Genomic DNA, 18,054 nt, shown 5'->3' on the forward strand with positions numbered 1-18,054 from the left:
CTATTCACCATAGATCTGCCTATACTTCAGCTTGTTTTTCATTTCATCATATCTTAAATGGAGAAGAAGGGTAACATGCTAAATGTAAAAAAGTATCATTTTATATGCTTTAATCCTTCCCCTTTCCCTTGGATGCAAAGATGGGTGCAGTGTGCTCCTTTCCTATATCCGTTGTTCTCTACTTGAGAGTACTTCTCTCATTTAATTTTAAGTGCCGCTAAAGTTGTACTGTTAGTAATCATTTTAATGAACAACATAAGTGAGTGAGCAGTTAAATCAATGTATCGGAGATGAAATCTTAATTAAAGCAGTATTTAGCCATGGGAAGTGAGAGTTTTATAATTTATTTTCTATTAAGATGTTGACTGTTTCACTGAATGCAATTATTTTGTGGTTTTAATTGCAAAATGAAAGCCACACTGAAGTTACATTTCTCCATCTTTCTGCTTTCCTCCCATGGATATCCACTATTCTCATACTTAAAGGCCCATTTTAAAAAGCTAGTGCCAAAATGTCTGCATTACTTTTCTTTGTTCTTGAGATGTGTTTTGCATCTATTGCAGTTCAGGCTGCAATGGGCTGGTTAGGATACCTTTCTTGAAGTTTACTAAGGAGTAAACACACAGGTAGGATTAAGGATGATTATGCATATTTAAAATCACTTTTTCTGAATTGCCCTAAGAAGAATGGAACTGTTTTCATTTGGGCCGCAGATTTAAAAATCTGTGCATGTGACTCTGCACTTAAATTTGTGCTTACTCAAATGCAAGCATATATATCATATGTGCAGACTTTCTGAAGATGTCCCTGGTCATTGCGAGGGGTGTGTGTATGTGTGTGTGGACTAGATGACCTTTAAAGGTCATTTCTAACCTGAACTAGTCTATGATTATATGAATTTGCACATCCACAGTTAAGGTCTACATATGGAAACATGCAAAAAGTGTTATGTAAATTTGAATTCACCCTTCTGAAGACATGGCTGTAATGGTCCTTGAGCTCTTGCTATTGTATACGCTTTTTGTTTGTGGAGGACAGAACACAGAACACCACAATAGTTTTCCCTCTCCACCCACTGGATAATTTTGCGCTCAGCAGGATAAATGCTTCTTACAGAACTACATGAGCGAGGACCATTAACTTTCCTCAAGAACAGTGGATGAAGATGAGCCACCCACTAGATTTTCAGAGCTTTTTATTCACTCAAAGTGGTGTGCAGGCACACAAAGCTCCCATCAAATTTCCCATGTTCCTGTAAGGAAAGTAGTTATGCCCAAGAGAAATACAGCAGATGCATGACGGAAAGTTACATATGAGAGTTTTTAGGTTCCTCTGTGGTATTGAACAATTAAGTTTGGAAGGATTAAAATGCTTTTCAATACTAGGTGTGAAGTCTCCCAGGTGAAAAATACAGTGGTTATTAGCTAGTCTCATTTTTTGTTTGTTTTTCCCTCCTTCTATTTGGACTATTTCAGCTATTCTATTTTATTATATTCTATATAATTCTATTTCAGCTTTAAGCATGAAAAATCTTTCTCATGTAATTTTGGATGCATTACAGATTGTAGATACCTTGAAGTTGAACAGGTGGCTTCCAGACTGGAAATCAGAAACTTGTGCTAAGTGCCTTCACCCCTCTTACAGTGCCTGGGGGTTAAATGTATTTGTATAGAATCCAAATAAATTCTTACACCTCTAAGAAGTTAGGAAAGAGGAAATCTACCCTGGCTGTGTTTTAGAGGACTTTCACATTGCATTTGATTATCCTCTTATTTTGCATTCCTCAAAGCTGGAGGGGGAGAGAAAAGTTTCAGATGAGCTTGGGCAGAATTTAGGTGTGGAGCTGCTCAAACTAGTGCTCTTCTGGGTGTTTGTATGGGTGCTGCTTTAGAGACCTGGAGAAATGCCACACTTAAATATAAATGATTTTTCTGGATCTTCCACTATTAGTTAGCAGCAGAGCTGATATGTGATTTTTACATTTAGGTACTTAAAAGCCTTACCAAATTCAGCTCTTGAATGATTTTTCTTTTTATGTTTGCCAACATACCATCACTTCACATCCCATAATTAATTTTCTCTACCATGATCAATTAATTAGTAGTCTCTACTTTATCTATAGACTTAACCAAACTGAAACCTTCATCCGTAAAATTTTCTATTTCTTGTCTTTAAAACCATTACGTAAGGAATTGATTAAATAATCTCAAGAACAGATGTGCAAGAACTCAGAATTCATCTTTTTAATATGGAAAGTTAACCACTCTGACAGTAGTCTCAAGCAGTTTCTGAAATATGACATTACTGTCCGACTCACCCCCTAACTATGCAGCTCCTTTAGCAAATAACTGATAGCCTTAAAAAGGGTTTGAAAGACAGTGAATTATGTAGCCCTGTTCTTCTATTCACAGACTCATTAACCACGACTGAAGAAGTTAGAGGCAGTGGTTTTCTCTGCAGAAGCCGTTCTGGTCTGGGCCCCTTTAATAAAAACAGCAGTTTAAATCCTACAGCTTTGCTTGCCCATTAACATTGTTTAATTTGCTCTTTCTGAGGCGATGCCTAGCAGGCCTGAAATGCCATTGCTGATCCCTTTCTTCACCTCTGTGCTTTGTTTTTGTTTTTTTTTAAAGACACCCCTCCTACTCTCAGCAGAAGATGATGATTTTAACTGATAAATATTGTTGTTAGGTCAGCTGTGTCAGTACAAAGTGGCTTATGAGTTTCAGGAGGCCTTGGTTACTTACTGTCACCTAGATCAGCATCTCCTCCTTTTGACACTCATGTAGGTAATTTCCTCTGTTTTTCTTCAATGTCTTCCTTTCCATTTTGCAGTTTTCCTGTATTGCTTCTTTTGTTCCTTTGAAACACATACAATTTGAGATGATTCATTGTCCTTCAAGTTTTCTTCTGGTAGTTAAAGAAGTTTTACTATTTTTACAGGATAGCAAGCTATCCTGATTGCTTCTCAGTACTTTAACACCTAAGCTTCCTTAAGTATTTTACTTACCAATGGAAACAATCATTCTCTAGTTTTGTAAGGGGTAGAATTCTATTTTTTACATTAAAGTAAAAGGAAAATTCAGATTTAGGACTATCCGAAACTGGTTTGTCCTGATATAATGTTGGGTCATTTGAGAAATCTCATAGGTACAAATTTTATTTTAAATTCTTTTCAATGGCACTTTAATGAGCCATAGTATTCTAAACCCAGAAAAATCAAATGAAAAAATGTATTTTCCCAGTATCCATGTTACCTATTATTTTAGCTGTAATCCTCCACCTCTTTCAGTGCTAGCTTGCCGCTGGACCTACACAGGGGTGAAATTAAATGTTTATAAATCAATACTCCAAGCTGCTCATGTAGAATAAAGATGTGTTGTAATCCTGTAAGTACCCTTAAACTTCTTGCCTCAAACTTTCTCAGTATTCATATTAATTGCTTAATTTATTTTAGTGACAGGATGAAATTTTATAGACTAGTAAAGAGTTTTAATGGCTCCATAAACATCAGAATGCAAAGGCATATGAAGTGTTCAGTATACATTTTGCAAAATGCGGTCAATTTGACAGTTCGATTCATAATAAAGTGTGGTTATTTTCAGGGCAAAAGGACTTCTGGAGAGGAAGGGACTTGGGAACAGGCTGTGCTTGTTTTCTTGCTGAGGGGGACAGCAGTCATATTCCTTGGAGCCAGGGCCACCAGCTGCAGCAGGGGAGCTACTTGTGCATTTACTCTGTAATAAATGCATATTCTCTCCTCTGAGCTCATGTCTTTGCCATCATGATAGGACGCTGCCTGCAGTATTAATCCACCAATAAAGAGACCTCAGGTCATACACTAATATGTGCCTTTACCTTCTGCCAGTACCCCCAGGACTGGCTATTAATTTTCAAGTCATTGAATTTTCACTTAATGCACTGCAGCTCTCTGAAGCGTGGTTAAGTTCCTTTAACCATTAAAACAGCTATAAGCTGTACATATAAAACCAGATGAAGATGTGTAAAGCAGGAGAAGCCAAACCAAAACACTGCCTTTTGTCAGAATAACCACTGAATGGGGAATTATTTACATTTCTGTGCAGATACATCTTGACTCAGAGAATGACGATGAGTAGGATGACTATAAAACGTTTGCTCCTTATGCTGAGAATCACATAGCAGAGGTTACTCTGGGAGTTCCCCAATAGAGAGCTGCAGGCGGGACATTGCCGGGGCCGGGGAGAGATTCAGGGGCCATGCAACCCTGAAGCCGTGCAAGGACATAGGCTCTATTGAGGCGCTAGTCCCGCCGGAACGTTACCGCCGATCCCCGCCGCTGCGGGAGACGGCTGCAAGCGTGAAATCTCTGCCCCTCTCCTCCACCGAGGATGCTTTTCGTGCCTCGGGTTTGGTTTTGGTGTAAGGTTTCAGGTGTGGGGTTTTTTTTTGGCTGTTTTCCCCCGTCGGATTCCCGAAAGAGGCAGGAAAAGGGAGCAGCAAGGAGGGAAATGAGAAGGGGGGGGGAGAGGGCTGGGGAAAGGAGGGGAAAAAAAAAAATAAATCGATTTGCACGTTGTAGCAAGCCCCGGCGCGTTTCACTTCATAACGCAGCACCGTGCACCGACCGCTTTCTTCCCCCTTCCCCCCCCCGGGGGCGCTCCGCGGCCGCGCAGAGCAGCATTCAGCCTTCGGGCTTGCGCGACTTTCCTTTCTAGGGTGCGCGGAAAGCCCGCGGTTGCACTTGCGCACCGAGCATGCCGCCTGCTTCCTGCACAGTTCTGGGGACCATGTCTGGAGGGGTGGGCCCCTTCTCCTGGGGACAGACGAGGGGCCGGCGGGTTCCCCCTTTCCCGCGGCTGGTGCCGCCCTCGTCAGAATCGCAGTCGTGCCGGACGCGGGGCCGCGTAGTCCCCGCGGATGCCCGCGCACAACCCGCGACGCTTCTCCTCCCGGCTGCGGCTCTCCGTTTGTCAGGGTCTAGGGGTTGCTTCTCAGACTGCAAGCCACTCTCTCAGTAGCTTTAAAAATACAAACACATATATATGTAAATGCATATTTAACATTTTATTTATATATTTGTATAGAGATGAGATTTATCTCCCTTTGGAGAAAATAGCAAATCAATGCCTCCCTTTCTCCCAAGCATGTTTCCCTTCTAGTAAACGAGGCTCCACCTCTGCTAGGGATTGATTCGCCCAGCAATTTTTAGGATAATTTATGGAGCAACCTGATGAGCCTATTGGGCGAGTTGCTCGGTCCTTGTAGAGTGGCTTCCTACCTGTTTGGGTGCTTGATTTTTTATTTAATTTCCCCCTTCCCCTCCCTTTGCCTGCCGTGTGCCACTGGGGGGGGGGAGAACGGTGGGATTGGCAGGGTCGCTATTCCCCAGCCTCTCCGGAGAAAACTCGGGGACGGGAGAGCGCCTTCCCGCTCATGGATGCGTGGGGGGGGCCCACTCCCCGCTGGAGCCGCCGCCGCGGGGCCCGACTGCTGCTGCTGCTGCTGACCGTGCGGCTGGGGAGCGGGTGAGTACAGCGGGGACCCCCGCACCGGCACCGCCAGCACGCTCCCGCCTGGTCTCCGCTACCTGCGCATCGCGCCCCGGGCTGGGGGAAGGAGAAGGGGACGGGGACTGGGACTGGGACGTGCTACGCGGCAGCCAAACTTAAAAAAAGCCCAATAAGGTGCCGGTGCTCCGACGGCGGCTCCAGCGGGCGGCCGCGGGGGAAGCTGGCACCGGCAAAGTAAAAGTTCAGCCGCATCCCACTTGTTCGCTGTGCGAGTTGGTGAGCACGGGCTCCGCTTGGCGCAGGGAGGGGAAGGCTGGAGCTTAGCTGGGGAGCGGCTGAGGTGCTGCTGGTTTCTCGGCAGGGCCTGGCCCAAGGGCCGGTGCTGGCGGGTGCGGGGAACAGTGCTCCCGGTGCCGTTAGTTTCTGACTGTGCAGCGGGGCGTGCTGCGCGGCACCGCCTTGAGCCTCCGCAGCCTCGGGAGGGAGACGGTGCCGGGCAGCTGCTCAAGTCCCAGAAGTTGGAAAACGGGAATTTTGAGGGAGAGTTGTAAAATTGATCCGGGGGACTCTGGAGAAACAACAGTTTGGTACCGCTGTGTAAATGTATGATTAGTACCCATAATAACTTAACGAAGAGCAATCTGATCATTCAACTCCATTAATAATTCAGAGCTAATGTGAACCATTCCACAGGTTATACTCTCATAAAAATCACAGAGCAGCTCTGAAAGAGCATTTGACTGTTGCTCAGTGTGTCTTTCTTTTTAATGATAGACTAAATTATCATTCAAAGAGGGTATGCAACTGTGTAATAAAAAGGCTGGCAAAAAAACCCAACAACCAACCAAAACCCAACCATAAAATGCATTATAACATTTTTTGTAAGTCCATCGTACTCTAGACCCCTTCCCCATACTGAATGATGATTTATCAGTCTGTGTGTATGTGTTGATCTCAGCTCATCTCTCATCTTCAGAAGGCTGCTGTGTTAACCTAGTCAGGAACACTACTGATTGTACTTTTCTTAATCTCTCTTGTCTTTTAAAACCTTAGTATGTTACGGAAATATTTTTCAAAAGCATTGATGCAAATGATACCAATGCAGCTGTGCATCTTCAGAATGCTTCTTAATGAACATATTGTACCTCAGGTATGAAAGAAATTATCAAGTGGTTTGAGAAAAAAGAATATGAATGCTAATTTGTCAGTCCAAAGGCTTAGTTACAAAGGAGGAGGACTGGCTGGGAAAAAATAATTTTTGTTTGTTTGTTGAAGTGTGGTTGTGATTACAGGACTGGGTGTAAGTTATTATGTATGCATCTCATTAACAGTAGCATTCATAAATAAGTTGATAAGAAGTCTTCAGTAAGAAAAAGAGCTGACTTACTTGCATTATTTTAATGTGTATTCCAGAACAGCTCAGATAAAATGGAATCTTTGGTATAAACATTTGTATATCTGAATCAACTGTTTTCTGGCTTGCCTTTCGTTCAGAAGCTACATTGGAAAATGGTGGTAGAGAGATTTTTCTCTTTTGCTGTTTTTTTTTGGTTTTTTTTCTAAGTGACCATGATGTTTTTCAGATGCTGATTCTCTGGTATGTAGTGCATTACAACTCAGGGGTGTTCACAGAGAGCTCAGAAGCTCTAGTGCCCTTTAGCAGCTGGCCACAAAGTCAGATGGAAATGCTATTTTTCTGATTTTTTTCAATGCCTTTCTGTAGTTTCAGCCCAAGCTTTTCCTTGATGTTCAAACTAAAACACAGAAGTAATGCTTTTCTCAAGAATAGACCATATTGCACCAATTCTGTGATTCTGTTTTTGTTTTTTCTCTAAAAACATCTTGCAGGAGCCAACCCTCCTTTTCAACACATACTTTTAAAAGGTTGCAAATTGCTAGAATGCGTTTATACACAAAGTACCTTGTGTGGAGTATGAGTAAAGTTACTTAACACATGGAACTAGCGCCTAAGCAAGCGTATTGAAAGTTGAGTCCAACCAAGAGTTTATCCTTTTAATGTACTGCCCCAAACCTGTAGTGTGACATTAGACTGAACTTCACCAGAGGCATTGACTGCAGTTGAACTTTGTCCCATAAACCAGTTGTCTTCCCCAGTTGTGCACATGCAGCACAAACAGAACAGAATATTGAATGCTGTCAGTTAGTGAGACAGTATGTTGAAGGACTGGGTTTTGTTTTTTTTGTCCATAGTTGACATCACTTCCGTAGCAGAAACTGGACTGTGAGCCTTTCTACAAGGTCTGTGCCGGAAAAGAGTAGTTAGCAAGCAGTCACTTCAGTCCTGAATGTTCAGCAAAGCCATTATTCTTGTTTAACTCCACTAAACAAATAATTCATAGGGAGAGCATAAGAGCTGACAATATAATTAATTTTATTCCCTTAATTCTAACCATACAGGTGCAGCGTAACTATAACATTTCTTCTAGTTTATACTGCTTTAAGTAGTATGTACTGGTCAGCATCCCTAGTAGTATATTGTAAGCTTAACTTAATTTTTGGCCGTATCTTCTTTTTAGTTTTGTTACCTGATGTTCTAAAAAGCAGTTATAAATGATCCATTGCAGTGTAACTGTCAGCAGGTGCAAATGTTAATATTTTCTTTTTAATTTCAAAGTATCTGTTAGGTAAATACTTACATAATATGGCCTCCGTTTTCTTCTCATATGAATTCCTGGATGAGAGTTAAGCCTGTCATAACAGCATGGGTTTCTTCGTGCTTAATAGTAGTGATTTACTGTTTCGTTTGAACATCTGTGATATTTATTCATTATTATCCTCACTCTTACATGCGTTGTTCCCATGTGACAGTGAATAACTTGTAATTTAGCAGTGCCAGTGCTTTAAAATGCAGTTTGTTTTTTTTTAAAGTTTATTAATATTTTCTTTTGTTACTGTAAAGTTTAATGAGACGTAAATATTGAGAAATGCTTATATTCTTTGCACATAACTTTCTTACAATGGATTCAAAGGAAATGCCTTCAGGCCATGGCAGTCCATTAGAAAAAGGGCTCTTACAGAGAATTGAATTACATTTTCAACTAATTTTAACTTTATCCTTGTTAAATATGCCTGATATTTAATAAGAGGTATCAAGGGTGCTTGCTACCAATTCAAGCCTTTCTGAGCTGGATAGAAAGGTTATAGAATCATAGAATCATAGAATAGTTAGGGTTGGAAAGGACCTTAAGATCATCTAGTTCCAACCCCCCTGCCATGGGCAGGGACACCTCACACTAAACCATCTCACCCAAGGCTTCGTCCAACCTGACCTGGAACACTGCCATGGATGGAGCATTAACAACCTCCCTGGGCAACCCATTCCAGTGCCTCACCACCCTAACAGGAAAGAACTTCCTCCTTATATCCAATCTAAACTTCCCCTCTTTAAGTTTTAACCTGTTACCCCTTGTCCTGTCACTACATTCCCTGATGAAGAGTCCCTCCCCAGCATCCCTACAGGCCCCCTTCAGATACTGGAAGGCTGCTGTGAGGTCTCCACACAGCCTTCTCTTCTCCAGGCTGAACAGCCTGAACTATAGATGAGCACTTGTTGACTTCGATCAACTTTTTTTCTGGATACGTAAGTCTGGCTGCAGTCTAAGTTACCAGGCGATTGGGGGATTTATGTTTTTTTCTTCAAAGCTGTAGAAGAATTGTGATAATCTGGTTAGAATGCAACACCTAGCTTCTATGGCCAGTAGGTAGGACTACTTAAATGGATGTGGCATATGCACTTTTTGAAGGTGAGCTGCCTTGGTTTGTACTGTCATATATGTACATATATATACACGCTAAAAAAGCCATGAATGTTGAACTTGCAGACGATCAAATGTGAGCATCTCCTAAGATGGGTAAAGAACCATTTTAGCAGTGCCACTTACAAAAGAAGAGTACTAGAACTTTAGTTAACTCTATAGCCCTTTCTTGCACCACATACTCCATGGAGCTTGTACTTTGGTAAAATAACAGTATCATAACTTATTTGGTAAAAAGCAGTAGAGAGAAAGTGGTAATTATAAATGACAGTATGAATATCAGCATACTGTCAGGAACCTTTCAAATGATGGTTGATGACAGTAACACTAACTTTTATTCCTTCACCATTTCTCTGAATGGTAATATTTTGTAAGGAGAAATTCACATGCAATTGAATTAACCTGGAGATGACATGGAAGTCCCAATTTTGCATTTTTTACACATGCAAAGGCTTTTAATAACACTGAAAATAGTGTGGTGAGTTCAGTGGCCTACTGGCTTGTGTAAAAACTTGATCTACATATCTAAACTTAAAATGGTAAATCATGCAACAAAACTGAACTATTGGAAGTAACTGGAGAGACTAGAAAGGTCATCGTGAATTGACCAGAACAGAACCTTCTTCAAAGAAGAGGAAAATCTGAAGTGTTATGACAAAGATGGAAAGAAATAGTTTCTAAAACATGTTTTCATTGGTGGATGTTCCAGTCAGTAGGATCTGTTGTGATAATCAGTCTGTTATCAGAATAAACAAAATTGGAGATTTTACCCTGGCTTGTGCGTCAGGTTTATTGCTTCAGTATAACTGTTCTAAGCCCCTGCATAGAACTATTGTACAGTATTTCTAGCCTGAGGTTTCTCTGGCTTCTAGCCAGTGGATCTCCTGCCTTCTGCTGGCTGAAAAAGTGTATTTTTTTCCTCAGTACCACCTGCTACAGCTGGCTCAGCTGTTGGATCCCATTTCCCATCTCTTCATGGGGAAATCCAGGTCTTGTTTTGTATCTCTGGTTTGTGCAGGGCAGTCTCAGGGTGCAGACCATTGCTGTCGCTGCTCTTAAGGAGTGGACTGTGGTCTTCAGCCATCTGCTCTTTAACAGGGCAGATGTCATCAGAACTCTTCCTTGCCCTTACATGCCTCTGCCAAGTTTTGCCTTGACACGAGCTCAGAGCACCTCAAATGAATCCTGAAAATTCTCACAAAAAATCAGCAGTTTGGTTGCAAACCATCCTGATGCTGCCTTTCTCTTTCCAGATTAGTCTTTCATAATATGTTGTAGATTACTTGCTCAGAGAAACCTCCTCACCTCTTGGAAATGAGAAGCTGCAGTGCAGTTGTATGCCTAGCAGTTGTTGCAGGATAAATAATCTAGTCCAAAATGAAAGTTTTATACAAATGTGTCACTATTGGAGATACTCTGCACAAAGTGGAAATTCCCATTAAATTGGATTTATTCATACTACAATTATACTAACTATTACTAGAAGTATTTCCTTGGTATATTGTAGTTTAAGATGCAACTTGATCAACAGCTTACATTTTCCTTTTAGAAAAGTAAACTGAGTGAGCTACTTATGTTTCTTCAGAAAATACTGAATTCTTTAACCATTTTGTAAACCCTTTCAAGTTTTTCTTTGAAGAACAGACCTCAAAAATGGGTAGATTATATAAATATTAGCCTAATTAATGGCAGATATTGCATATTACTTCCCTACTACTACTTCATAATACTGAGATAATCTATCCCAGTATTAGCTCTGGTACTGCTCTGCTGTACCTCAATTTCTTTTTGCTTTCTGCCTTGATCCTCAAATTGTTTTCCATGTCACTGCATTCATCTCTGGTAGGGTGCGAATGGCTAATTCTGTGTTTCTACATTTATATGCAGTTGCTTTTTTTATTTTCAGGAAGACAGACGGACATAGTAAATAAGGAAAGAGATAAGGTAACCTGAGATCCATCCCTTTGGGTAAAATTATTTGAGGTCTTAAATAGATCATTAGTTCTTTCATTTAATATGGTTTTCTTCTTATTTAAGGCAGTATACCATGAGGTATTAAGTAGTATTATTCTTACTAATTTAATATTATGGTCCAATATATCTTTCAGAATAAAGTTTGGATTGATGAAATTTACATTAGGTTATAGTATTAAGTATTAATTTAAGTGGCTGTCATTGTAAGTCATGACAACTTTTTTCTTCTTTGTTCAATGCCGTAGTTACATGGCAGAACAAGAGATATAGTTGTTTTAAAGATAAAGTAACCTCAGTGTTTTCCCTGGACAAGAAAGGTACTTGACCTCACCATCAGCCAGCCATTGAGTGCCACTGGACTGTATGGGACCTTCTGCAGATGAGCTGTGAATCTTACCATTTTAAGGCCATGCAGCTGATGGCCTGGAGGTTCCATCCAGCAGGGAACAACTTTGACAGCCATAAATTTTAGTTATATGACAAGAGGTGGAATACTCCTGTTGTGAAAGATGTATGTTATATTTAATACACAATAAATTACAGTGGAGAAGACAGATTTCACTTGCAGAGAGAGTGAGCAAGCTCTTTATTACATGGTTTAGGTATTTACATTAGCCCTTACAGACTATATTCACCTCTTTGTACAATTACTCACTAATATCATTGACATTTAGATTAGTACATATGGTTTAATGACAGCTAGACTAGAATTTCAGCAGAACTCATTCGTAGAACCATAGAATCATAGAATGGTTAGGGTTGGAAAGGACCTTAAAGATCATCTAGTTCCAACCCCCTTGCCATGGGCAGGGATACCTGCCACTAAACCATCTCACCCAAGGCTTCGTCCAACCTGGCCTTGAACACTGCCAGGGATGGAGCATTCACAGCTTCCTTGGGCAACCCATTCCAGTGCCTCACCACCCTAACAGGAAAGGACTTCCTCCTTATATCCAATCTAAAGTTCCCCTGTTTAAGTTTTAACCCATTACCCCTTGTCCTGTCACTACAGTCCCTAATGAAGAGTCCCTCTCCGGTATCATTGTAGACCCCCTTCAGATACTGGAAGGCTGCTGTGAGGTCTCCATGCAGCCTTCTTTTCTCCAGGCTGAACAGCCCAACTTTCTCAGCCTGTCTTCATATGGGAGGTGCTCCAGTCCCCTGATCATCCTCATGGCCCTCCTCTGGACTTGTTCCAACAGTTCCATGTCCTTTTTATGTTGAGGACACCAGAACTGCACACAGTACTCCAGGTGAGATCTCACAAGAGCAGAGGGGCAGGATGACCTCTTTTGACCTGCTGGTTCACGCTCCTTTTGATGCAGCCCAGGATATGGTTGGCTTTCTGGGCTGCAAGCACACACTGAAGCTGGCTCATGTTCATTTTCTCATTGACCAACACCTCAAGTCATTCTCCACAGCGCTGCTCTGGATCTCTTCTCTGCCCAGCCTGTAGCTGTGCCTGGGATTGCTCCAACCCCGGTGTAGGACCTTGCACTTGGCATGGTTAAACTTCATGAGGTTGGCATCAGCCCACCTCACAAGCGTGTCAAGATCCCTCTGGATGGCATTCCTTCTCTCCAGTGTATCAACCGGACCACACAGCTTGGTGTCATTGGCAAACTTGCTGAGGGTGCACTCAATCTCACTGTCCATGTCAGTGACAAAGATGTTGAACAAGACCGGTCCCAACACCGATCCCTGAGGGACACCACTCGTTACTGGTCTCCAGCTGGACATTGAGCCATTGACCACAGTGATACTTCTCTTCTTGTCATTGCCTTGTTATTGTAGTTATATGTTTTTTCCTATGATTTTAAGCCAGATTCACCTGCATGTCACAATTATGGTGCATAGTTCAGTGCAAGTTTCTGGTTTTGTTGCTAATTCTGTCTATACATACTTCTTAAGCTCCTGTTTACATGTGTACTAGAAGTTGGAAGTATTTCAAATAAGCTTGTTTTTATGAAGGGCTGCAGTAGATTACTATTTACCTGAAGATTTTGCAGGAAGTATGCAATGAATTGGGTTAGAACAAATGTTCGTGTGAGTATGTTGAAATAGCAGCAGCATAAATAACCAAAAATGTCTTATTAAGGAGAGCTAACTTTATGTATTTCTTGAGATGCTGGTGAAATTTTAAGGTAGAAACTTAAAGTTGAAAGTTGACTTTGCAATTTGAGGAATATTATTGTGACTGTGGGATGGCATTTAATTAGCTTAGCTGCTTTTTATTGAGGTTATGGTTCTCAGAATTCATTTATGTTAGATTTAAGTCTAGTTCCACTATGGAAAGTGTTTCTTGGATCAAGGCACTTAACCCTTAACAATGTATCAGCCCATTCTGAACTTGACGACAATTAACCTTTCATCAGTCAAGTGTAGAGATCTGCAGTCTCTGGAGAGGGGTGCTGACATGTGGTATGTTGATTTATGTGTGTGTGTCTTTGTGTGATGATCCTAGTCTGAAACTCCCAGGACATCTGATACTACCGTGGTGGTTAGCACATGTTTCAGATATCCAGAGAGGTTATGCCTTCGCATCATCATGCTCTTCCTTAGGAGTTTAGGGTATTTGTGTGCTTTATTTAATACCATTTATCCCTTTTCAGTTATATCTACTTAGGCTCTATAAATTGCTATCATTATTTTTTTCTTTTTATTTTCTTCTCTGAATCTTCATTCATTTCCTGCTGTGTGCTCTGGATGAATAGTGGAATATGGCTGTTTACACTTTAATTACTTGATTGCATGGTCTGGCCAAAACCCACAAAGAAAGTAAAACTTACCAACTGAGAGGATAATATTTACCAATTTACATTTCTAGGTTTTGTTCAGAATCTATCTGAAATAAATCTCTCTAAGAATTTTAGAAGGTTTATACTTCAGTTTCAGTCAAGGCAGCACGGATTATGCTAAGGACTACCATATCCTGATAAATTTGGTTTTTTTTTTTTTTTTGTTGCATGCAATAGCTGGAAGGCTTACCTCAGAAGATATTTTGTCGAAGAAGATATATTTATGTAAAAATGTTACAACGACAAAATGCTCCTGATCTCTTAAGATTAAAAAATAGTTGGCATAAGGGCCCGTAATAATTTTTCAGCTAGAATTAGAAAAGTTTGTACTAGAAAAAAGGAAGGGCATACTGAAGATAATGGGGACTTTCAAGTACTTTCCTAGGCAAGATGTGTTTTAAGATATTGTAGTAATGATTTTCTCGGAACAGGGAGAGGTGTACTTACACTGTGAATGTGGGTGTTACAATCAATATAGTACCCACTTCTTGTAAGCTAAAACAAATAACACGCCACACATTCTGCAAGTTTGCAATCAGAATGTGGAATAATTGATGTGAAAAAAGAGGAGTGAAAAGTGTGTCCTATTTCCTCACTTGTCTGCTGTGGAGCGAAAACTGCTCAGGGCAACAGGAATAATGATATTAGTGTAGCTTTTCCGGAAGACATACTTTTTTCCCCGTATTGAAAGATTGTTTTTACCAAGTTTGTGTGTTTGTAGGCAAGGTTGCTGTTCTGAGGGAGCTGTGGGGTTTGGTTGACAGGGATGTTATAAAATGCATCAATGATGAGTGCCATGTCCTGCAGCTGGGCAGGAAGGCTCCCGCAGCAATATGGACTGGGGATAAGCTGGCAGGGGAGCAGCTCTGCCAAAAGGGACCTGGAGTTCCTGGAGGACAGCATGGCACCTGAGCTGCAGTCTCCTGGTCTGTGTGACCAAGTGCATGCTGAGAAGGTTAAGGGAAGTGATCGCCTCCCTCTGCTCAGCACTTGTGAAACTGCGTGTAGGTACTGCATTCAGTCTTGGGTTTAAACTGGAGGTGGCTCAGCAGAGGGTTACCAAACTGATCAGGCTGGAGCACTTGCCCTGTGAGGAGAGGGCTGTTCAGCCTGGAGAAGAAATGGCTTTTTGGGGGACCCAACAGTATCCCCCATCACTTAACAGAGAGATAGTCAAGAAGACAGAGGTGGACTCTTTGAGGTGGTGCATGGTAAGAGGATGAGGAATAATGGTGATGAATTGCAACAGGGGAAATTCCAACTGGGTATAAAGAAAAAAATTCACGGTGAGGAGAGTTAAACAGTGGAATAAGTTGTCCAGTGAGGTTGTGGGATCCCTGTCCTTGGAATTTTCAAAGACCAGTTGGGAGAAAGCTCTAATCATCCTGGTCTGAATTCTGTATTGCCCTCCTGTGAGTAGAAGTCAACTTCACAAGATCCCTTCTAAATTGTATGAATCTGTGGAAAACGTCAGGAATCAGCTTGTTTGTTTTTCCAATTTATTTATTTATTTTTTTAAGTAGGATTTGCTATCTTGTGCAAGGTTCTTGTTCTCTATTGTATAGCATAAAAGAGGGATGCAGAAACAGGTAGTTACCTCCATCAGATTTACAGAAGTGGAAGAATATTTTTGTGATCACATATTGGAGGAAAAGAGCTATTTTTACTAAGATGGTCAAAAAAAAAATCGCTGTTCTAATCAAGGTGAATATGTCCGAGAATCCAGCAGCTCTGAACTGGCACAGAATATTACCTGTATTTAGATAGAGAAGAGGAAAATTTTTAATTGATTTCTAGACTGCAACTTGATAGGGGTAGAGGCAGCAGTTATGTGCTCAGAGCATATTAATATTTGGATGAACTTTCAAGGAGAGAAAATGAATTCTATATTGTGTGAGAATGTGGGGGATTGGCTTGTCAAAAAGGGTCACATAGATATGCTGCAGCTGGTGGAGCAGGAATGTGGTAAACACCACAATCAGCAGGTTTAAGACCAGGAGGAGGACAGAACAGCGAATCATCACCAAGGACACAGCATCCTCGGAAAGTTACATTGTATCTAGCAGAATATGTATAACCTGATTAGAAACCATAAAAAGAGTCCTTGGAAAGCTACATTGTATCTCACAAAATATGTGTGACCTAGTTAGAAACCATATAAATAGGTGTTAAGACTTGCAATAAACGAAGCTTGCGGTTAACTCATATTGAGTCATCCAAGTCTTCCTTTCACTACATGAGAAGACTGATGGATAAAGAATATCTGATGCTTTAAGTACAGATGATAATTTTTTGAGATCTTTAAAAAACATTTGAATTAATAACAAATTTCACCAATATCTTTCAAATCATATGTGGGGTTATCTGAAAGTTGACTTGGAGAAAAGCAATTTGTGTGGCTCTCAGAACAAAATTATTGTACTGGAATACCTGTTGTTCTTAACATTAAAAATTCACATTTCTATAAAAGTTCTTTGCAGGTTGTGCTTTTGTCAAGTATTCAGAGTTATATTGTTATATATGGTTATATTATTCAGCAGTTTCTCTTTGGATTAGTTTTTATTATATTAGTATCACAGAGATGTTGAAGATCATTTTATAAGAAATGTGATAATGCTTTTAAGTGAAGGTCTTACTGGGATTAAAATTAATTGTACTGAAGTTATTGTGTGTGGGAGAAAATGTTTCATACCTTTCAGAGGTGTACTTCAAAGCGGTGATGACTCGAAAGATCTTGAACACCTGATGCTTGTGCTATGTATTAAGATATCACAAGTTTGATAGTCTAAACACTCAGCTATGCAGGCAACACTGTTACAGGGAATGAACAGCCAGGGTACCTGCTTTAATTCTGTTAGTGCTATAATTGTTCTTTTTTTTTTCTTCTAACAAAGCTTTACTTATTAAATACTAAGTGAACTTCTTTATGTAACTTGCCCTAAAACTCTGATGTTTCTTTCTGTATAAGAATTTCTAATTTTTCCATACTTTCCCCTACTAATTTTACTGCTGACTTAAGGTCCAGGTTCATCCATTCAGTAAAAACTCAGGAAGGAGAAGGGAAAGAGGAAACAGGGCAGAAAATTATAAATAGCCAGACAAATAGTGAGTTTAGAGAAAGCGAAGAGCACAAGACAAAATGTATCAGGAAGAATCAACCTAAAAGTATGTGTAGTATGATGGACGAAAGATGTAGGGAATATGTCAAACATACTTCAGTAGGAGAGATACATTTTGACACACAAAAGAATATGCCAAAGTCTGGCGAGGCAGAAGGAGAGGGAGATAGATTGGTAAAATCACCTGAGGTGGAATGGGTGGGGGGGGGAAGAGCAAAAAGATTTTTGTCAACAGTGTCTAAACAGGTTTAGCAAGGATGAAAATGAAGGAATGCAAAATGAGTGACTGTATCACACAGGATTCAGAAGAGCAAGTAATGCTTTCTGTAGGCATATTTTCAGTAGCTGCATTTGTTTGCTTGCAGTTACACTTATTTTCCCATGATTTTCTGAGATGAATAGTGTATCAGTGAATAAGCTGATGAAGAAATGCAAAAGAGAGTTCATTTCTGCAGAAATGTAATAGAACTGATGAGTATGAAGTCAACCATCAAGTTTGGAAGATAATCTTGAGAGCTACTGATAGCTAGCAATGGAAGTAAGCTTTCAAGAGAATCTTTTGATGAAAAATGTAATTGTGTCCTATTCTAGCAGTCATGACTACTGTAGTCCTGCTGCTGTTGCTGCTACTGGAAAGAAGTAATATTTGAGTATGTGCAGAAGTCCTAATCCTTTTTCAGGTTCTGAAGGATACTACAGTCTGTCTGATGCCCTTGTTTTATCCCAGGAATGTCTAAGGAAATATGTAAATCTTTTAAATTCCTGACATAAGAGTAATTACTTATTCCTAACATGCTGAAGCTGCATTTTGCTCTCTCTGTAAGGAATTTTCTTTTATTCAGGCACTGCCTAACTTAGCTATCCTTCTAGAGTTCAGATTTTCATGTATGCCTCA

The 18,054-nt window shown here is 40.5% G+C and overlaps 1 protein-coding gene across 6 annotated transcripts in view; it reads left to right on the forward strand.

The window, feature by feature from the left end:
• The first annotated feature begins 5,101 nt into the window (after positions 1–5,101).
• The window catches only part of GABRG1 (gamma-aminobutyric acid type A receptor subunit gamma1), a 63,090-nt gene continuing 50,137 nt past the window's right edge, over positions 5,102–18,054 (forward strand). For 4 of the 6 annotated variants that reach the window (XM_065697924.1, XM_065697906.1, XM_065697916.1 and 1 more), the window contains exon 1: positions 5,102–5,507. In XM_065697924.1, the coding sequence (XP_065553996.1) occupies positions 5,416–5,507 (92 nt within the window). In that variant the 5' untranslated portion in view covers positions 5,102–5,415. The remainder of the gene's footprint in view (positions 5,508–18,054) is intronic. The other 2 variants (XM_065697961.1, XM_065697944.1) reach the window with 1 other exon arrangement.

Source organism: Lathamus discolor, chromosome 1, assembly GCF_037157495.1.
Source record: "Lathamus discolor isolate bLatDis1 chromosome 1, bLatDis1.hap1, whole genome shotgun sequence".
NCBI classification, from domain to species: Eukaryota; Metazoa; Chordata; class Aves; order Psittaciformes; family Psittacidae; genus Lathamus; species Lathamus discolor.